Source organism: Acipenser ruthenus, chromosome 2, assembly GCF_902713425.1.
Source record: "Acipenser ruthenus chromosome 2, fAciRut3.2 maternal haplotype, whole genome shotgun sequence".
NCBI classification, from domain to species: Eukaryota; Metazoa; Chordata; class Actinopteri; order Acipenseriformes; family Acipenseridae; genus Acipenser; species Acipenser ruthenus.
Window position 1 is genome coordinate 29,002,820 of NC_081190.1, and position 18,392 is coordinate 29,021,211.

General features: G+C 35.4%; 2 protein-coding genes across 5 annotated transcripts in view; both read left to right on the top strand.

Annotated features, from left to right (window-relative positions):
- The first annotated feature begins 11 nt into the window (after nucleotides 1-11).
- On the top strand, nucleotides 12-6,739 carry LOC117408732 (frataxin, mitochondrial-like). Its single transcript, XM_034013993.3, has 6 exons — nucleotides 12-211; nucleotides 980-1,081; nucleotides 1,632-1,717; nucleotides 1,831-1,951; nucleotides 5,131-5,228; nucleotides 6,046-6,739. Exons 1-6 carry the CDS (start codon nucleotides 77-79, stop codon nucleotides 6,200-6,202), a joined length of 699 nt encoding a protein of 232 aa, XP_033869884.3. The 5' UTR covers nucleotides 12-76; the 3' UTR covers nucleotides 6,203-6,739.
- A 1,283-nt stretch (nucleotides 6,740-8,022) lies between these two features.
- Nucleotides 8,023-18,392, top strand: part of LOC131698846 (tight junction protein ZO-2-like) — a 45,593-nt gene continuing 35,223 nt past the window's right edge. Inside the window, exons 1-2 of one of the 4 annotated variants that reach the window (XM_058993361.1) lie at nucleotides 8,024-8,266; nucleotides 16,800-16,920. The gene's annotated coding sequence lies outside the window, so the exon portion shown is untranslated. Of the gene's footprint in view, nucleotides 8,267-16,799; nucleotides 16,921-17,736; nucleotides 17,830-18,392 lie in introns of those variants that run through there. The other 3 variants (XM_058993373.1, XM_058993394.1, XM_058993381.1) reach the window with 3 other exon arrangements.

Sequence of the window (18,392 nt, forward strand, 5' to 3'; positions counted from 1 at the left end):
CGGTTATTTCAGACTATACGAATCGCTTGCGTAGTCGATCGTGTGCTGGTGACAGTCTGCCATAGGTACAGGGAAGATGTTGGGAATGGCAAGTAAAGGACTCTGTATTTATAAATGTTTACAGAACACCAAACTTCAACAGACATCTGCATTTATAAATATCCAATACAGAGTTATCAGGGTGCTATCAGGAAGTTGTCAGCTATACAATGTAAGTACAGTATTACGGATCTATACAATAAGACAAAAACGAACATTGGCTTCCGTGCATATTTTTCAATGGAAGCATGAATATTTTACAGTCATATTTAGCAGGCTTACATTTAAACATATGTTTGTAAAATAGTTCATAACGCATAAACCACGATAATGTGTTGATTTATAATAATAACCAGCTTCAAGTTTGCACTTTGTGTAACAAGGTAAACGGAACACGTTAAGATTGTGTTTCCTCTAAAGTATTGATGTATGGAGAGGTGGTTAGAGTGAACTGTGTGAGCAGAGATAAACATTCCAGGTTTCTACAGCTGTGGTCAAACGTTTTGTATCACCCCATAGAATTAACTAATTTAGCTTCATAAAGTCAAATGAAACCTGCTGAATAATGTTGCGTTCACATATTGAATTACATGCCGATTTGTAGTTTTCCATATACAGTACTTAACGGGAAACTGACATTTCAAATAATGAAATAATGTGCTACTGTACTGTTATGCCCTCCAGACACTTGCGATATAATTATGTAGTTTGTTTGATTACATGTTAAATATCTATCTGCATGTTAAATATCAAACATTATCACTTAATTGTACAGATGTAAATAGTTGATCTTTCCTAGATTCCTGGGTTTGTACTTGAATTGTTAGTCGCAGTGGTTTTGGGGAGGGGCTACTTCAGTTCTCTTGACTCTTCATAACATGACCACTCTTAAGTTCTAAGTTACCCACACATTGTGTCTGGCTTCTTTTTTTTCTGTAAGAATTCCAACAGTTTTAAGCATGCATTTTCCTGGCCCCCCTCTCTGATGCGAAGTCAGCCAGGACACCCAGGAACATGCTGGAGGACTGGGGTATCAGTGAAGGTCAGCAAACATGCCAAAGACTGAGTGTTATTAACCCAGGTTATGAAAGGAAAACATTTTATAAAAACTGGAGTGGGAGTGCTTAAGAAACCTTGAGTCATATGACTTACTATATTTTATAATAGTTTTGTAAAATTAAGCAAAAGGAGTTAATCATAGACTGGAGTAAACTATTTGAAAATATGCCTCAGAGAATGTGTTAAATGTAAATGTTTTATTGGAGACTGTGGCTTTGGGCACTAGAACAGGTTTTAGCACTTACCCAGGACCAGGTTCAATTGGTCAGGGGGCTTGAGCTGAGTTTTCCCCCATAATCCTGTTCTCTAAACCATGAGGTCACTGTTCTGGCATCCCCTCACTGAATTCAGTGGCAACATACAGCAGAAGAGGTTACAGGGGGAGAGCAGCCTGTCCATCATATTAGAAGCATCTTGACCTGTAACATCACATAACATAATGTCCCTTTCCATAGGGAAGTAATTGGAGGAAAGATACAGATTAGTGAGTTTTGTTCAAATTTTTTTTTGTCTGTGTGTGTGTTTGCTTTCAGTTTATTAACCCACGGCCTGATAAAACGTGGATCCAGAGTATTCACTGCACATGTACAAGAAACATAGAAAATACAGCAAATGCAAGGTAAAGAGTTGAAGTGCTAAATTTACAGTATACCAATTTATTAATGGGACTGAGTATGGGGTAAAACCTCAAGCTTGTTTATGTTGAAAGACTTTTTTGTGTCTGTCTCACAGCTTGATAGATGAAGCTACTTATGAAGGACTTGCAGAGGAAACCCTTGATGCATTAGCAGAATACTTTGAAGATCTCACAGAGCAGCCTTTTACTTCTGCAGAGTATGATGTTACATTTGTGGTGAGCTTTTCTTTAATAAAAAAAATGTCTTCAACTTTTAAATATATACTGGTAATACACTTAAATATATACTGGTAATACATTTTCTTTCATATTTGTCTTCTCCAAAGATTCGAGTTTATGTTTTTATCAGTTAGTAAAAAAATAAATAAAATAATACATGCTGTTGTCCATTAGATGGCGCAATAACTGCAAAAAAAATACTGTAGGTATTTTATTTATTTCACAGGGAAAGGGATCAAGTCAGCGTGAATTGAGTAACCATTTCCAGTGGTTATTGGATATACACCAATTTATTTATTTTTTGTATCGGGGGGTGTTTTATGTTTTTTTTTATCAGTTAAAACGAACAGTCCGAAGCCCTAATTATAAGTTATGAAAGCTTTTAGGATTCAGCCCTTAAATATTGTTTTCCTATTCTTGTATTAATAAAAGGCAATACTCCAGTTTTCCAGTAGGTAGCGTAGTAGAGATAATAAGGGTGCAGCTCGGAAATTCACCTTTATCTAACATTATAACAAAATCACATTTCAAATACAAAGACCTGGTGCTAAAAATAAAATGAGCAGTTGCAAAGGGATTATGCAATCATGGAAATGTCCAGCCTCAAGATCTTGCATTACAAGATAAGTAGTGTAAAAAATATATAACTGAACAAATCCATGAAATACAATAGGAAGTGAGAGTTTATATCACCCATTTCACAGGTGCTCTGCCTGAACCTCAGACAGCCACAAGGTTTCATTTCACAGCAGTCAGCCCTTCAATAAATTAGCTTCAGACATAGACACGTGTTCAGTAATGAAATTGTAAGCCTCCCAACCAACAAGTTGTTTCCAGTTTGAGGGCCATGTTGCATGCTGGGCGATGGGTTTCCAAGATGGATGACAGGTTGACAGATAATTGAATTCCCCTGAACTTGCCCAGTTAAGCAGCAGTTAACTGAGCGGATCACAGTTCAGCATGTGTCCGACACAGTTATTAGTTTTGCACAGAGGATGGCATTCTTCTTAGTGACTGTGGTTGGCACATTGGGGCATGCATGGAAGGTTGGTTCACACATTCAATATTTTTCAATCATCAGGAAATTTCCCATTTAATATTGTCCTTGGCTAAAATGTACTATAGTAAACTGAACTTTTTGTAATTTTTTTAACTACACATTTTGTGCAATTATTGACGGTATAAGGTCCAGATTGTGCACATGCCCAGCAAGGTTGCTGATCAAGTTGTAATGTAAAAGAGGTGTATCGCAAATGCCATTCCACATGTTTTAGAAAAGCAACTATATTTTGTAACAAAATGTGAAGTGTAAGTGACTTATTGCAGCTGCTGTCAGAGAAGTAGCAAAAGTGACCTATATACATTATTCAAATGGCTGGGATATTATACAAAAGACAATGGCCAAATAGATCTCTCTGTCATCCTCCAAAGATCACGGAGTGGCTCATAAAGCTTCTTGTCCAGCCAATTAGCAGTGCGGGACTAAGAGGTCATTAAAATTGTAGGCAAAATTAACACTGAGCTAGGCACCAGTGGTAATGAGCAGTCAAGCGAAGGACACTTACATTTTTTGATTAATGGTGGAATCTGGTGCATTTTATTGTTTACCAATGAGGTAATACTACAAGTCAACATTTGGGCTCGATTCACAAAGCTTTTATTCAGTTGACAATGCTTTAAGAAATTAATGCAGCCCCTTTCTCAAAGCTTTAATGTTTTAAAATGTTTTTAAAGTCTGTTTTTGTAGATTCTAAAATGTTGTACCCATAAAACTATTCCAGATTGTGAACCAGATTTTGTTTTAAAAAGCTAACGTTGGATTTTGTTACAGAAGTTTACAGCAGACTTAAACGGTTTTAATGTTATTATTTTTTATTAATTTCTTAGCAGACACCCTTAACCGGGGCGACTTACAATTGTTACAAGATATCACATTCTTTTTTTACACATTATTTTTACATACAATTACCCATTTATACAGTTGGGTTTTTACTGGAGCAATCTAGGTAAAGTACCTTGCTCAAGTGTACAGCAGCAGTGTCCCCCACCTGGGATTGAACCCACGACCCTCTGGTCAAGAGTCCTAACCACTACTCCACACTGTAGAGTAAGGAACTTTATTTGACCCATTAAAACAGACTTCAAATACTTTTCAAAAAGTTAAAGTTAAAGGGCCCAAATAATTTTTTTAAGTAATGTCAACATGATCTAGTTTCTTGTAGTTTTAGTGAATTATTTAGATCCTTGGTAGGTGAGTTCCTGGCAAGCCTTTTTGTTGCCAACTATCTGCCAAACAGGAAGTTGATATTTTTTTTTTTTTTAGTATTATTACTCTAATGTTTACTCAGTCTGTGTTTGTTCCTTGTCCTCACATTGTTCATGATTGGCTAATAAAGCAGTTGTTCGGTTTGATTAAACATTGCTCCTGAGAACCTTGCAGCAGAAACTTGAGAGGGATGAATTTTTAACTCAGCAGTTAAAAAAAGATGAATGATTAATGGTTGTTCTCCAACCACCTGATCCTATGTATTTTTAAAGGGAGTGTCCTTGTTTGCTCTTGTCTTTGGGAAGGTTTGTAGGGTGCTGGCTGTACTGTATACAGACATGTTGGTTCTAGCCTTGAGGTTACACCTCTGAACCACCTACCACGCTGAGAACCCAGGCATGAGTCGCATTTCATGAGACAAGTGGTTGTTTAAAAAGGTGATTTAGTAGACCTTATTAAACAAGATAATATGACTATTTCTTCTGAGCCTCTCTCTTTTGCACAGTCGTAATTGACAACAAGTCGTTGTCTACAGTGACCAAACGAGATAATCAATAAGTTCAAGGTAGCTTAGTCCATAGTTGATATTTGACCAAAAACAGTATAGTCCACAAAAAACAAACAGCCTCGGCTGTAACATACTGTATGCTCCCTTTATTCAAAGGAAACATTGATCTTGAGACAATACTGTTGTTATTAAATGTTTTATCTGTTTATTTTTTTATTTATTAATGTGTTTTATTTTTCTAGTTAATATGGTTTCAGAATCTATATTTTTGAATATGTGTAAGCTTTGTGATGACAAGTACCCATCGCAGCTATTAAGTATGTGAAAAAAAAATAAAAAACTGTTTGCCACGTAAAACCTTCTAAGGCAATCTGACCTCATTTTATTTTTATTTTTGTCTAGAGTGGGGTACTTACAATAAAAATCGGAGGAGACCATGGAATATATGTGCTAAACAAGCAGACACCGAATAAACAAATATGGCTGTCCTCTCCAACCAGGTATGTGAACATTGTGCCAGCAAAAGAGGCATTGGGTTCATATATTGTTTTGTCAATTTTGAAAACATTGCAAATGTTCTAAGGAATGCTATACTTATAAAGTACAGACTGTATCATGGGGTCTTTATTCCCCACATACAACCATATTAGTTGGATAAACCCAAAATTCAGACATTGAACCAACATACTTAAGTCATGAGATATAGGCCCTACTAGTATTTCATACTTGGCAGTTATAATGCAAGTCAGATTTCTTGTTTTAAGCCACAGATATGGAGTGAAGTTCTGTGGATGTTAAAAATATTTGAAATATGAATCAATAATAACCACAGAAATCAGGGTTTAGCATACCAATCTTCCTCTCTTTGTTCAATATTTTCCAAGGAGATACATTGTAAAAAAATAAATAATAATAATAAAAATAATAATAATAATAATAAGTACAGAAAAATGCAAAATGTATACAGATCTTCCAGCACTAGTTGCTGCAACTCCTGCATTGGTTGTAATAGTGCTGTAAAAGAATAAAAAAAAGAATAAAAAATTCAGATTTCTAGTCGTAAACAGAATAGAAAAGTGTTACTATTGCACTGGGCTGTGCATTGAATAAGGCTTTACCTCCCACATATACTATTCATTGAATTTCCAGCAGGAATAAAGCACATTGTTGACATTCTTCGAGTAACAGGGTTTTGTTGTCCTCTTTACTGGTTGTTGCTTGCGTAAGGACATGGAATATATTATGAAGACAATACTGACATTTTCAGAATGCCTGCGCTAGGCCATGTGAAGTTAAAGTCTTCCTTCTCTATTTCAGCGGGCCGAAACGTTATGACTGGACGGGCAGGAACTGGGTGTATTCACATGATGGAAAGAGTTTACATGACCTTCTTACAAAAGAATTCTCTGTGATTTTTAATACCAAGATAGACTTGTCTAGTTTGATGCATTCTGGACTGGAAAACACCAATTGAAACTTCAACAACAAACAAAGTGTAAGTCATGGCACTTCTACAGTTAAACACGTATCTGTAATAATGTGAAGCTTGATACAAGTTTACCTAATAGAATTGTGCTGCTGATGCCATGAACACTTCTAAAGGAATTTGAAAGATTATGTATATATCTCTTTTCATTATTAGTTTATTATGTTTGTTGGTTTGTGGTCAGATAATGTTCTTGTTCTTTTCTTGTTATCCATTTAGCATTTTTAAACGATATTGTATCCCTAGTTCTGTTAATCATTGTACATACTAATATTTTCAAATAATAACTTTATTGCATAATAAATTATGCAATAAACAGGATACTAGTTGATTTCCTTTATGCAAAAAATCATTTCATTTAAGCCTCTTACCATTTAATTAAAACTGGCCCAATTTACTGGACCTTTTACAGTATGTGCTATAAATTAAACGTCCACACTGACACATAAAGGGAAGATTGAGGATTTAATAAATCAATCAGGGTTGAGGTTAACTTTGTAAATCCTTAATCCATGTTTTAAGTGATTCTGTGTCTTTTCTTATTTTATTTTATTACAATTAAACAGATTAAGGGGGAAGGATGATTTCAGGACAATCTTATAACTGGAGCTGGGTAAACATGTACAATGACTGTCTTACCTTGTATGCCATGGTGCTTTTCTGTACATTGTCCACACAAAGCAGCGCCATTTCCATTGTATAACCTTTCAAGCCAGTAAAGATTAAACAAACAAAGCTGTTTATCTTTTAATATAAAAAGGTAAAATTCTGCACCTTGCTCCCTCAATATTTCACCATTTGATAGTACATTAAGTTATGTTAGGCCATGTTGACAGTAAAAACAATTTTCAGATAGGGAAATAAGGTAACACTGTACCATATGTTCATATCATATGTAACCATTTAAAGTATTGAATCTGCTTACAGTTTAAAATAACGATTTGCTTTTTAAATTTTTTGCATTAAACCGTATTTTCCCAAACTAGCAAATCTACTGTACAGAAGATCCCTGCATATTCTTGTTACAACACTATTGTTTGGTTTCCAAAAGATAAAAAAAGTAAGCAAAACTGTATTAGGATAGGCTACTAAATGTACTGTAACGTCTACAGAGAAATCCCATTATGTGCCATGTAACTACATAATTCCAAATATTTTATTAATACAGAACCTGATACGTATTTTATTATCGTTAATTTGGTATATTGCTTTAAATGACATTGATTAAATATTAACTATTAAGCCCATATTTTGAAGATTTATAAAACAGTACTGCATAAAATCGGATTTTGATTGTTGGCTCGGTTTCTGTAAGGGTTTCCTAATGGCGTGGGAAAGGCCAATGTACTTAAGGGTTACTTATAGTTGTCTTTTTATTTTAAAAAAATGTACCTGCACTTTACCAGCTGTTTGTTAATATAAAACTTACTTTTGCATGTGGAGTAAATGTAACGTTACAAAACACGTACGTTCTGATCCAAAAAAAACGGTAGCAGTTTTTGATGAGCGTCCTCGGTGTCTGGACATGCGCAGCTGAAATTTGACGTGACACCAAAAAGATCCTAATACAACAACCGCAATACAGTAATACGTTTCCTTTTTTTAGTTTGTCAATGTTTTACTGAATAAACACGGTTCCTGTTTATGTGTATGTAAATGTTTATGACGGGTGTAGATAGAGAACATATACACCAAGCCTTTGGTACACAAAACTGTTCCGATGGTCGACGCAAAATGAAACTCGCCATACGATTGTGTAATAATGTTTACTTGTGTCAGCCTACAAGAAACTCGCCTGTCGATTTGCTACCCATTGAGGGACACACCTACGATACCTGAGTCACACAGGTAGCTGAGCAAATAGTTCCGTTTCACAGCACCATTCGGTCATATTGACACACGGTCTGTTCAGATACGTGCAAGGTGGATAATTATCTTACTAGAATCCAGTGATCATCTTGGATATTCTTTAACAAGTGGATTCAGCATAACCAATGAAAAATATACCTGATCCAGATTTGTTCTCCTGTCGATCTACCTGTTAAAAACACGGTAAGTTTGAATCCACAGATCAGGAAGTTATTTTGTTTCTTGTACCTTCAGTAAGGAAGTGAAACCCGTTGAACTGGTCGCAATTGTCTTTCTTCATCGGGTCACAATTTTGTGTTCAATAGCTGACAGCGATGGTGTAATCTCTATTCTTTCACGCCAAAATGAATTATGAGATAAAGACTATTTAAGTGTATACAGTTATTAAAAACAAATCATTTTTGTACAATATGCGTAAACTGATTAAATATGTGTTTTTGATGAATAGTGTGGCTTTTGACCAGGATAGCTTTTTAATATACTTTTTGAAAAGTAAAATGTATTTCATGTTAGCAGAACTTTGGCCCCAGATTCTAACGGAGTAATAAGTTTATATTTGTCTCTTCATTATGTATACACATAATAAAGCTACACAGGCAGGCTACATAGTAGTGGTTAAAATACAGTGTACCGCAAGCCGAGGATCTCCAATGTACACAATTTAGCAGACAGTATCGATCATAGTGGCAGTTCTCACATTAACGGATTAAGGTGTGGCTCCCATGCAAGCACACAGAAGTGTTGACTTTTCTACAAAGGTTTGTAATTTAGTCATACATTTTCTGGCTAGAAACACACCAGAAATATTAAAATATATTTCTACCCTGCCTGTTTCCTTTACTCAAATGAACACCCAGGAGAGCTGAAGGTCAGGGTCAAGCAAATAAGAGCATGTATTTTTCATGTAACATTTCCACAATCATGCTTGACAGCGCCTGCCATTGAAGCTTTTAACTCATGTCTCAGTGATCCACATAAAAGCAAGAGCACAAGAACAGGACAGGCATGAACAGGATTTCACAGGAGGAACACTTTCAGATTTAAAATGACAGTAGCCCTTTTAATGCAAACACCTTATCTATGAAAATGGTATGAGATGATCTGCCTATTAGGAAAGTTTACTGTAAATAAACTAACTTTGGGTGGAAAGGGGGGTGGAGTGGAGTTCAACCAGGCAGAGGTAGAGAAAGCTTATGCTTAGCACAATCAAATTCCTGTGTAAAGAATGTGTATTTTAGAGAAATGAGGCACTTGCAAATATTTTTTCATTGCTCTGAATGGCTGTGTTTGAACAGTACAAGGTGCAAACAGATAACAACAAAGGTACCTGAGCTGTTTTTTTTTTCTTTTAGCTTTATAACTTTATTGGGCTTCATTTTAATGTCCACTTTTTAGTTTATAAGCTGTTAACAACTAGCTTACTAATATATTTACAAATTGTGTTCATTTTTGTTAGTTAGTTAAAATGCCTAAAACAAATTAAAACCCAGTTAACTGATATGTGACCGAGTGACTGTGGAGATTCATTAAGTTAATGGTTAATAGTTATTAACAAAAATGCCCATTAAAATAAATCATTACCTTTCATCGTGCTACCATAATAATAACAATATCATTCAATCTGTATGGGGGGAAAAACATTGTGTGTGCAGTTGAGTATATTCCAGTACAAATTAATTGGAAAGTAACACCATCATTATTGTTTCAGAGGACTTTCAAAACAGTAGTGTTTTTTTTTTTTTATTTAAAACCTAGACTTGGCTTACCTCCTGCTTTACATATCCCTGAAGCTATGCCTGTTTTGACATGCCTAATATGGGTCTACAGTTTGAGTATTGGGGAGGGCAGTTACTTTGGAATTGGTGTGTATTAAAACAAACTAGCATGATTACTAAATCATCTTGAATAACTTGAGTTGCAACATCACTGATAAATTACTCTAAATTTGGGTGTTATTCGGAGATCCTCACCCATTTAATCACAGCACAAACAATGCTTTATATACTATATATTCTGCTTTTGTCCACATTGTGAATGAATATATGTAGTTATTAATAATAATATTAATCAAATGTATAAAGTATTAGCACCACTTATTTATTTCAATATTATTCCCTTGAGTAGCTTGTAATAAATGTTTTATCACTAAGGTGGAAACATCACAGTTCTTGGTACAGAACCTAGACACTCCAGTTCTAAGCAAGCATTACTGGAGTTGCAGAGGGTGGTGAAAAGAGGGCAGTCTTTGAGTATTGAGCAGTTGAAACTGAACTGTTTTGCAGTGTCAAAGAGAATCTATCCACCATACTTATGCAAAAGACTTGCATGGTACACTACATGTCATGACAAGTCGTTGAGAAGCTGTGATAAATGTAAAGAAAATCATAGAAATGTTAATGAAGATGCACTGAAACATGAGCAAGACTTTACTAAACATGCATTTTTATTTTGTTCCACCTTCTTATTGTTATCACATCTTTGGAAACTGTGGTAAGATAAATTTTAACTAGGATAAAAGGCACATTTTAAGAGGTGCCTGTTGTATGCTGCCACAGTCAAATTGGTATCACATGGAGTGCAGGATAAGTTATGAAATCAAGAGAATAGTGGTTTGAATCGCAATCGCAGTGAGTTGTTCAGCTTGTCTGGGGGACCACAGGTTGGAGGTCACCAGATGATCTTCGGACCTCCTAGATCAGTAGTGGGTTGCAGTTGCGAGGTGAGCATTTTTAAAATGGGGATAAAATAGGACTTAAACATTAAGTACCAAATACACACACAAGCATGTACATGAGCAATTCCTAAATCATTCATCTTAGGATTTGAAAGATACTAGTTCAGTAGTAGAAGTTTTTCTTTCATGTCAAATGTTTATTTTGTTAAAAAAAAATGCTGTGTATGTTGTGCAAACCATAACAAAGCTACTCACTCAGTCTCTGAGGTCTTTTCATATGTTTTATTCTCTATAGATTTCTTAATGTATTGGGATTCAGGAAAGATGATTTAGCAGGGGTTCATTGAAAATAAAAACGTGTATTGAGAATGTTTTTCAGAACACAGCTACGGTATACACAGCAGCAGTGCATGATGCTTGTATAAAGGTATTAGGAGATCACACGACATGACATTACCTTTATAAGCAAAAATGCAATGTGGCTGCTGCAAACAGTTAAACACAGCGACACTTTAATGACAGGTGCTTTATAACTGCTATTAGAGATCAATGCTATTCTTATTGTGCAAATTGGAATTGCATTTCACTGCTGGGAGGCAGATCATTTAGAATTTCAACCTAATATTGTGTTATGACACAAATATGCCTGTAGAGAAATGTGTTGAAGTTCCAGAAACTATACTTGCATTATAATGCATTTGCAACATAACTTCTTTTTGGTGTTGAAATAAAAGCCTTGAAAATAACTAGAGCTGCACTACCCCAATTACACGTTTCTTTTTTTATTTTCTAGAGGTGTGTATCTGTAGGGGGGTAAACTCTTACAGACAAAACAGGAATGATATTACTTCTCTTATGATCCCGCGCTCAGGGTGAAATCTCCTGAGAACAGGATATTGGAGGCTGATGTACAGCTATACATATGTCACGTTTTACTTTTATCCATGCACTGTGTATGATGAATATCCGATTCTGGTGTCACTACATCCATCCATCCATCTCTATCACAGTGCTGTTGCATATCTATAGAACCGCAATTCAAATTCTGATTTAACATTTCATTACCATTTCTTATTCTATACTATTGTCCCTGCTGCGGATCTATGTCTTAGTCATCAACCTGTTCATCATAATGATAGCTCTAAATTATTCAGAGTTTATAGCATGGAGGGGGGTGTATGTTACTGATGTTATTGTTTATAATAGGAATACAGTTCACAATGTGCAGTGTGTTGCTTTTATAGTAATGGAAGAGGCAGCTCATCTTATCTCTATCGCCTTTTAGTTTCTTTCTGGTGGAGAACGTTCACTAGTTTCCAAAGGTGTCAGATATGTTTTCTGTTTCAGATCACTGGAGTGGCTTTGTTAGTTAATTACTTTTTATAAGCAATACAGCTTTGTTTGGTTCATTGCACATTTTTACACTTTGAGCTTTCTACCCTGTACAAGGTTCTAATGCAGTTATCTTTTTAAATGTATTTGTTAACATGTTGTTCCTCATAACTTGCACTACTCAAATATTCCAAGCATGACACAGCGAAAAACATACCAAAGAATGTCTACTTATTTTACTACTTCTCATAGAATAAAATATATCCTGTTTAGTTATTCCTGAGCCCTGGAGAGAACTGCTTGCAATACCTACTTTGAGCGTCAGCTTTCTAATTCAGTATTGATTGTACCTTTAATGGATCAGCTAATTCTTAAAAAAAATAAAAAAATTACTTTTATATTATAAACCTCACGGATAGTCTCAGCCAATCGGCTTCCAATAAGATTAGTCATTATCCCACTGTTAGAAACCCATTGATCCAAGTGATCAACACCATAAGATACAATATTATTTCATTAAAGTACTACAAAACACATTGGCCTGTATAACATTGTCACAGGTCTAGAAAAGATAACTACTCACAACTGTAAAACGTATACCTACAACTAAATGTGTTATTTTGAAAAAAAAAGGCATCTCATTTCAAGAAGGTAGTGGAGTAGTGAGTGCATTTAAGTGATGAGATAGAAAATATTAAAACAATTGTGATTGTATTCAAAAAGAACAAACAACAATATTGTAATACACCAGAGGCAGCAATGTAAAGTAGTGGGATGCTATAAAAAGCAACATTGGGGTTAAATCAGGTATAGTCCAGAAGTTATTAAATGAATAGATTTGGTTGTTCCAGCGAAAGGAATTTATATTGTAATGCCATCATCTTAGAGCACTTCTGCCAGTTGCTAAGCTAAGGAAAGGATTTTTCAGATCTGCACTCACAGAAGTGGAGATTTTATTTAACTTATTTGTACATAACAGCGTATATATATATATAGTACTGTAAACATATATAAAAAAACAGATACTTGAGATATCTCACCATATAATATAACGATTAAAAACCTCAAAAGTATGCAGACTTTTATACTACCTACCCTTTTTTGACTAGAGGAGTGCTTGCAGAAAATAGTTGTTGACCAAATTTTCATATGAAAGATTTGCAGAGCTTATTGAGAGTACTTCCCTGGCTTTAAGCTTGCTTGGATAATCCTGCTAGCTGCTTCTACTTTCTCATTCCATTCAATTCATGCGAGAAGGTGACTTTTGTTTTGTTTTTTAAAAAAGGTCACGACACATGTTTGAATAGAACCAGGAAGTAAATAGGCAACTAAGCAACTAGAATGATCATCCTAGCAAGTGCCAAGCCAGGTAAAAACAGATCGAGAGAAAAATCTTCATTTTTGCAGACATGGTACCAGAACGATTGTAGTATATAAATCGATTAAGAAGCTATTTACCCTTTCAAATTAAATTCATACAATGAACAATAATGTGCCAAAAGCTAAGATTTTTGTTCTGTTTTATCCATGTGCTTTAATTGTGTTTAATTATTTTTATAAGGGTTTTTTTTGGCACTCATCATAGAAGTACTGGGACTCAAAATCCCTGTACTTAAAGACTATTCATAACGTCACCATATAGAGGGAGTAATCCACCACTGGAAGTTGCTAGTGTAATTTTATTTTCAAAGATGTGTATTCCCATGATGCTCAGCTCTGCTTTGGTTCCAATAGATTTTAAGTCAAAAACAGCATCCTGGGATCTCCCAGTTGGCACCAGTTTTAGTACCATGACTAGTATTTTGTTTTTTAAACAGCCAAAGTTCTGTGTGGGTTAATGTAACGGAAAGATTTAGCTTTTGCTATGGTTGAGGATTAAAGGAAATGTGGGAATGTACATTATCTGTCAGGGCTTAGTACCGCAATTATCCCCCTAGAGCATTTTCATTAGTGTAATGTTTAGGGATCTTTTGAATTATGTAAGAATGACGCTCATGAGATTCAGAAAGCAAATTCTCATTTTATTAACTAAAGCTCCCCTTTTTCAAAAGAAAAAACAGTCTAACTAAATGGGCATCTGGTAAACTCCGTAGTTATTAGATTCCTATAGCATAGCAGTGAGTCTATAGTGTGCAAGATGAAGTACAAAAAGTATATAACTATAATGCAAGCAGCTATGGGTATTGCACCCCTAAATAAAAGGGAACTTCTACCTCAGAGCCGGAATTGCAACCTTTGGAAGCAGGCAGGGTAAGTCTCGGTTTTACATTGAATTCGGATTTGACAAAGATGTCATTTGTATCAAAGTCACAGCTTTGTAGTTTAATCTTACGGGTGGGTAGCAGCGTCAAAAAGGATGAAGTTATTACAAGCAAGCAGGTGAAAATATTGCTGTCAGAAACTGGTTAGAGTACAATGACTTTAAATCATGAAACTGTTTTCAGTAATATTTAAATCAGTAGCTGTTTCTCAGGCATAAAAAACAATGCTGTCAGAACTGTTTATGCCATATCATGTAGCCGGAGCTTCGTCCACACCTCATTTGTTGTCTTTTCAGTGTTACATTAAAAATACATTGTATGGTAAAATTGGAGTAGTTTATTTGTTTCAATAACTGAGCAGTAATTTTTCCATGATTTTACCTTTTTACATAGGCTCAAAAAACAGTTTTAAAAAATGGCCTATTGACCATTCAACCTGTTTCTTTAATATAATTGTCTGCAATCATTAACTCATTGGTTTATCCAACATCCAAACTAGTAAAAACTTCATAGCTCTTAATTTAAAAACACTAAAAGAAACATAAATTCAATGACAAACGTTTTGATTAGAAGTCTTTTTAAGACATTGTAACAGACACATTTGTCATTGAATGTAAGCTTCTTTCCGTATTTCTTTATCCATTACAGCAAAAAAAAAAAAAAAAAAACGAACTGAATGTTGTGTTTCCGTGTGCTGTGGGTACGTACCATGAGTTTCATTGCGTTTCTGGTAGAGCAATCACTGTGTGACACTGAGACTGCTGATGCACACAGCAATTCACTTCTTACTGGTTTAGGGTTTTTTATTAGTTTATATTATCTTGACAATCATTTTCAGTAATTATAATTTGTATAAAGTTTTACCATGCGATGCTGTTGCATTTTATCCTAAACCCGGCTCTAACACTTATTAACCAGTATTATGAGGAATCAAATAGATTATAAATAGTGTTCCTTAATTTCACTCCATTTGTCAAAAAAGGGTACACAGCGGCAAATGTGAGTTACAGTGTGTTTGCTTGAACACCCCATCCTCAGAGCTGAAACTAGGCCATTATTTACTTTTGACTACCCTTATTGTCAGTAATGGCAGGCAGTCTGTGAGAGCTAATGTTATTGTGTTCAGTACATTTCAAGTACTGCTGATACAGCATATTAATGAAGAGAGCTGATGAAGTATAACTTAGCAAATTTTGCAGGTTGCTGGTGCTGGTATGAAGTAACTCAGTTAACATTAGACACATTACATTTTGTTTTATCTTTGATTAGTTTTATTACTGGTCACTCTTTTGGCTGTTTTTGTCTTTTTACATTAATTAAGGATATGCAAATATTTCAAATACAGTGTTAGAGATAAACTGCTGCATCCTGGTACCTCTGCCGTAGATCAGGTGATGTGATTGGAGTACAGCAGATCAGGAGATTAGTTACTACGACAGCAACTTTTCATCTATAACATTGTCTTTGAAATATCTGCATTTTCCAAACGGAAGTATTAAATACAAGCAAATAACCAAAAGGTCTTCAATAGAACAGAAGTGGGACCAGTGCTAACATTTAAAAACCTTGGCTAACTCTCTTTGAACCCTTTTTAAAATAGAACAAGGTTGTTGAGGGTATTTTACTCAGGATACAACTGTTTCTGAAGTTCTGATAACATGTTTTATTAAAGTGGAGATATGGAAGAAGAATCAGTCATACTTACAAAAAATGAGGTTACTATGACAAAAACGTTTAGTTTGAAGCAGCACAATCAAGGACAGACACCTGTTTATGTGGTCACAACATGAAAGCATGTGAATTATTATGCCTGCTTGTTTAGACTGTTAACAAGTATATAATCTCGATTTGGTGTGATTTAACCACAGAAGCACCACTTAAATATTTACAACTCGATATGCAAATAGGGAAGCTCACATAAGTATTCGATTTGATGGATCTTCATTCATTGTCACAATAAGATATACAGCTGCTAGCAACTTAGCCAATTGAGTGTCTTATGCAATTTGGTAAGTTTATATTAAAATGTAATTCCAAAGTAACCACGTAGTAGTTGTATTTGATGTAAAAAATATTTATCTCCCACTGGAACTTATACCAGCTTGATATTGATCAGCTCACTATTAAGACCACCCTGTGCCAGGTCCGTTTACATAATTTGAAGACAATCCTTCAGTTATAAATAGCACAAAATGATAACTTTGCTGAGACACACTTTTTGAGAGGCACATATTTTCAAAGCATTTACTCCAGTTTCTAACTTTTTTTTTTTTGCTAATTTTGCAGGTGTTTTGCTCCTTTTGAAGCCTATTGAATAAATATGTGGATTTCTTAGTTTTTGGAGATTTTGTTGGCAGTGGGGCTGCAATGCGCCTCCCCAGGTTGAAATGTAAAGTGACTCACGGCCAGTTAACTGTATAGTAATGCAAATTTGGTGTTTTCATTACAGAGATAATCAACCCTTGTTTACTGCCACCTGCGCCTGGGATAGGATTTACTGGACGACTGAAACAAGGTACCTCACGGATAACGCACACCTAACGCTGACGAATTTTGCTCAACCTCGCCAGGTATTATTGTTTTCAGGGAAGCCGAGTAATATCTTCCCAAATGTACACTAACTGGCAAAACATGAGAAATGGCCTTAATAGCCCACAATGTGCCTCTCCGAGCATGGCTTCCAGGGGTAGTTTTATACAGAAATTGCCATTCCTGCATTATCTGGCAAACTGTTTTTAGGCTTTGATTTTGTCAAATAAACAGGTGCTTGTCTCCTTTGAAAACGTTAAGTTGGCAGAATGAAATAGTCTGAAAACAGGTTCCTTTGTTTCTGCAGATTTAGTTCTTGCAATGTAAGCAATAAGGCAGCAAGCCAGAGGGTGTTAGGTGGTGATAACCACATGACCACACCCCTGTGTATATTATGAGGTAGGAGTAGCTGACTGCTTCTATTCTAATACCTCAAGGGTGTGGTTGTCTCTTGTTGTTCCACCCACTGGAGTGTGTAATTGCTATTATGAAACATTTTGTAACCACTGTCATTTATTTAATTACTTTTTTGTATTACCTGTACCATTTCTTATTTTACCTAGCTGTTTGCTAAAAGCATTAAGCAAACTAAGATCAAGTAGTTTTATGATATCGTAATAAACAGAGGGGTTGGCAACTGAGAGGTTGCAGCTTTAGTAAAAGATACACAGCCACAAAAGCATTTCGGTTTCAGCTCTGCACTTCCAGGTTTGGAGCATTTGTACTACCGTCAGGCCTAAACACAGCTCGAGAGAGCAAGAGGCCTAATTTTCCTTCACTTTCCCTAAGGACAGTCCTTACAGTTCTGCTTACCCGGCTCTTCTCCACAGCACTTCTCCATCGTCTCATCCTGCGCCTTCTGCGTCAGAGCTGCCGGCACGCACAGCAATCAATAAATAAATACACTGCCGTGTAAAACTGTCAAAGCAACCTCCATACAGAACTGAAATGTAGGTCCTTTTCTTTCTTAAAAAATATCAATAAGCCCTTTTCCTGTCATGTAAACAAAATAACTTATTAAAATGAAACAGAAACAAACATAAATGTACATTAGCACCACCGTAATTGCAGGTGTCTAATCTTGCCGCACTGTTCTGATACTGCAGTGCCGTTTCTATGCTTAGGTTATTAAAAAATAGTAGATGCCCGGGGCGTTGCTGAAGTAGAAGCATGGCTCCAAAACCACAAAGTTCCTGTTTTATTTAAATGCTTTAAATACAGAAATATAACCTCAACGCAGTTAATTTAGTACTGGAACTAAAGTGCTTATAGAACTAGCAAGTTTGGTTGTTAATACACAGTTTCTGGTGGAGCAATTTATGGTGTAAGGCAAAAATGGATTCAGGAGGACATAAGACGTGTTATCCAATTATTTTATTATAATATATGTGCTCTAGTTACTGGCACAATTGTAGCCAAGCTAAATATTCTGTGACAGTGCTGTTATTTTATAGAGTTTATGCAACAACTGACATCTAGGCTTCTCTAAAATCCATAGCATTGATTTGTGCCC

Bases quoted from the DNA above. Each gene is read 5' to 3' on its own strand.
- LOC117408732 (XM_034013993.3), top strand. From the start codon at position 77: ATGTTGGGAATGGCAAGTAAAGGACTCTGTATTTATAAATGTTTACAG. The intron at 1,952-5,130 runs GTGAGCTTTTCT...ATTTTTGTCTAG, and splicing joins AGTATGATGTTACATTTGTG to AGTGGGGTACTTACAATAAA. The intron at 5,229-6,045 runs GTATGTGAACAT...TCTCTATTTCAG, and splicing joins TGGCTGTCCTCTCCAACCAG to CGGGCCGAAACGTTATGACT.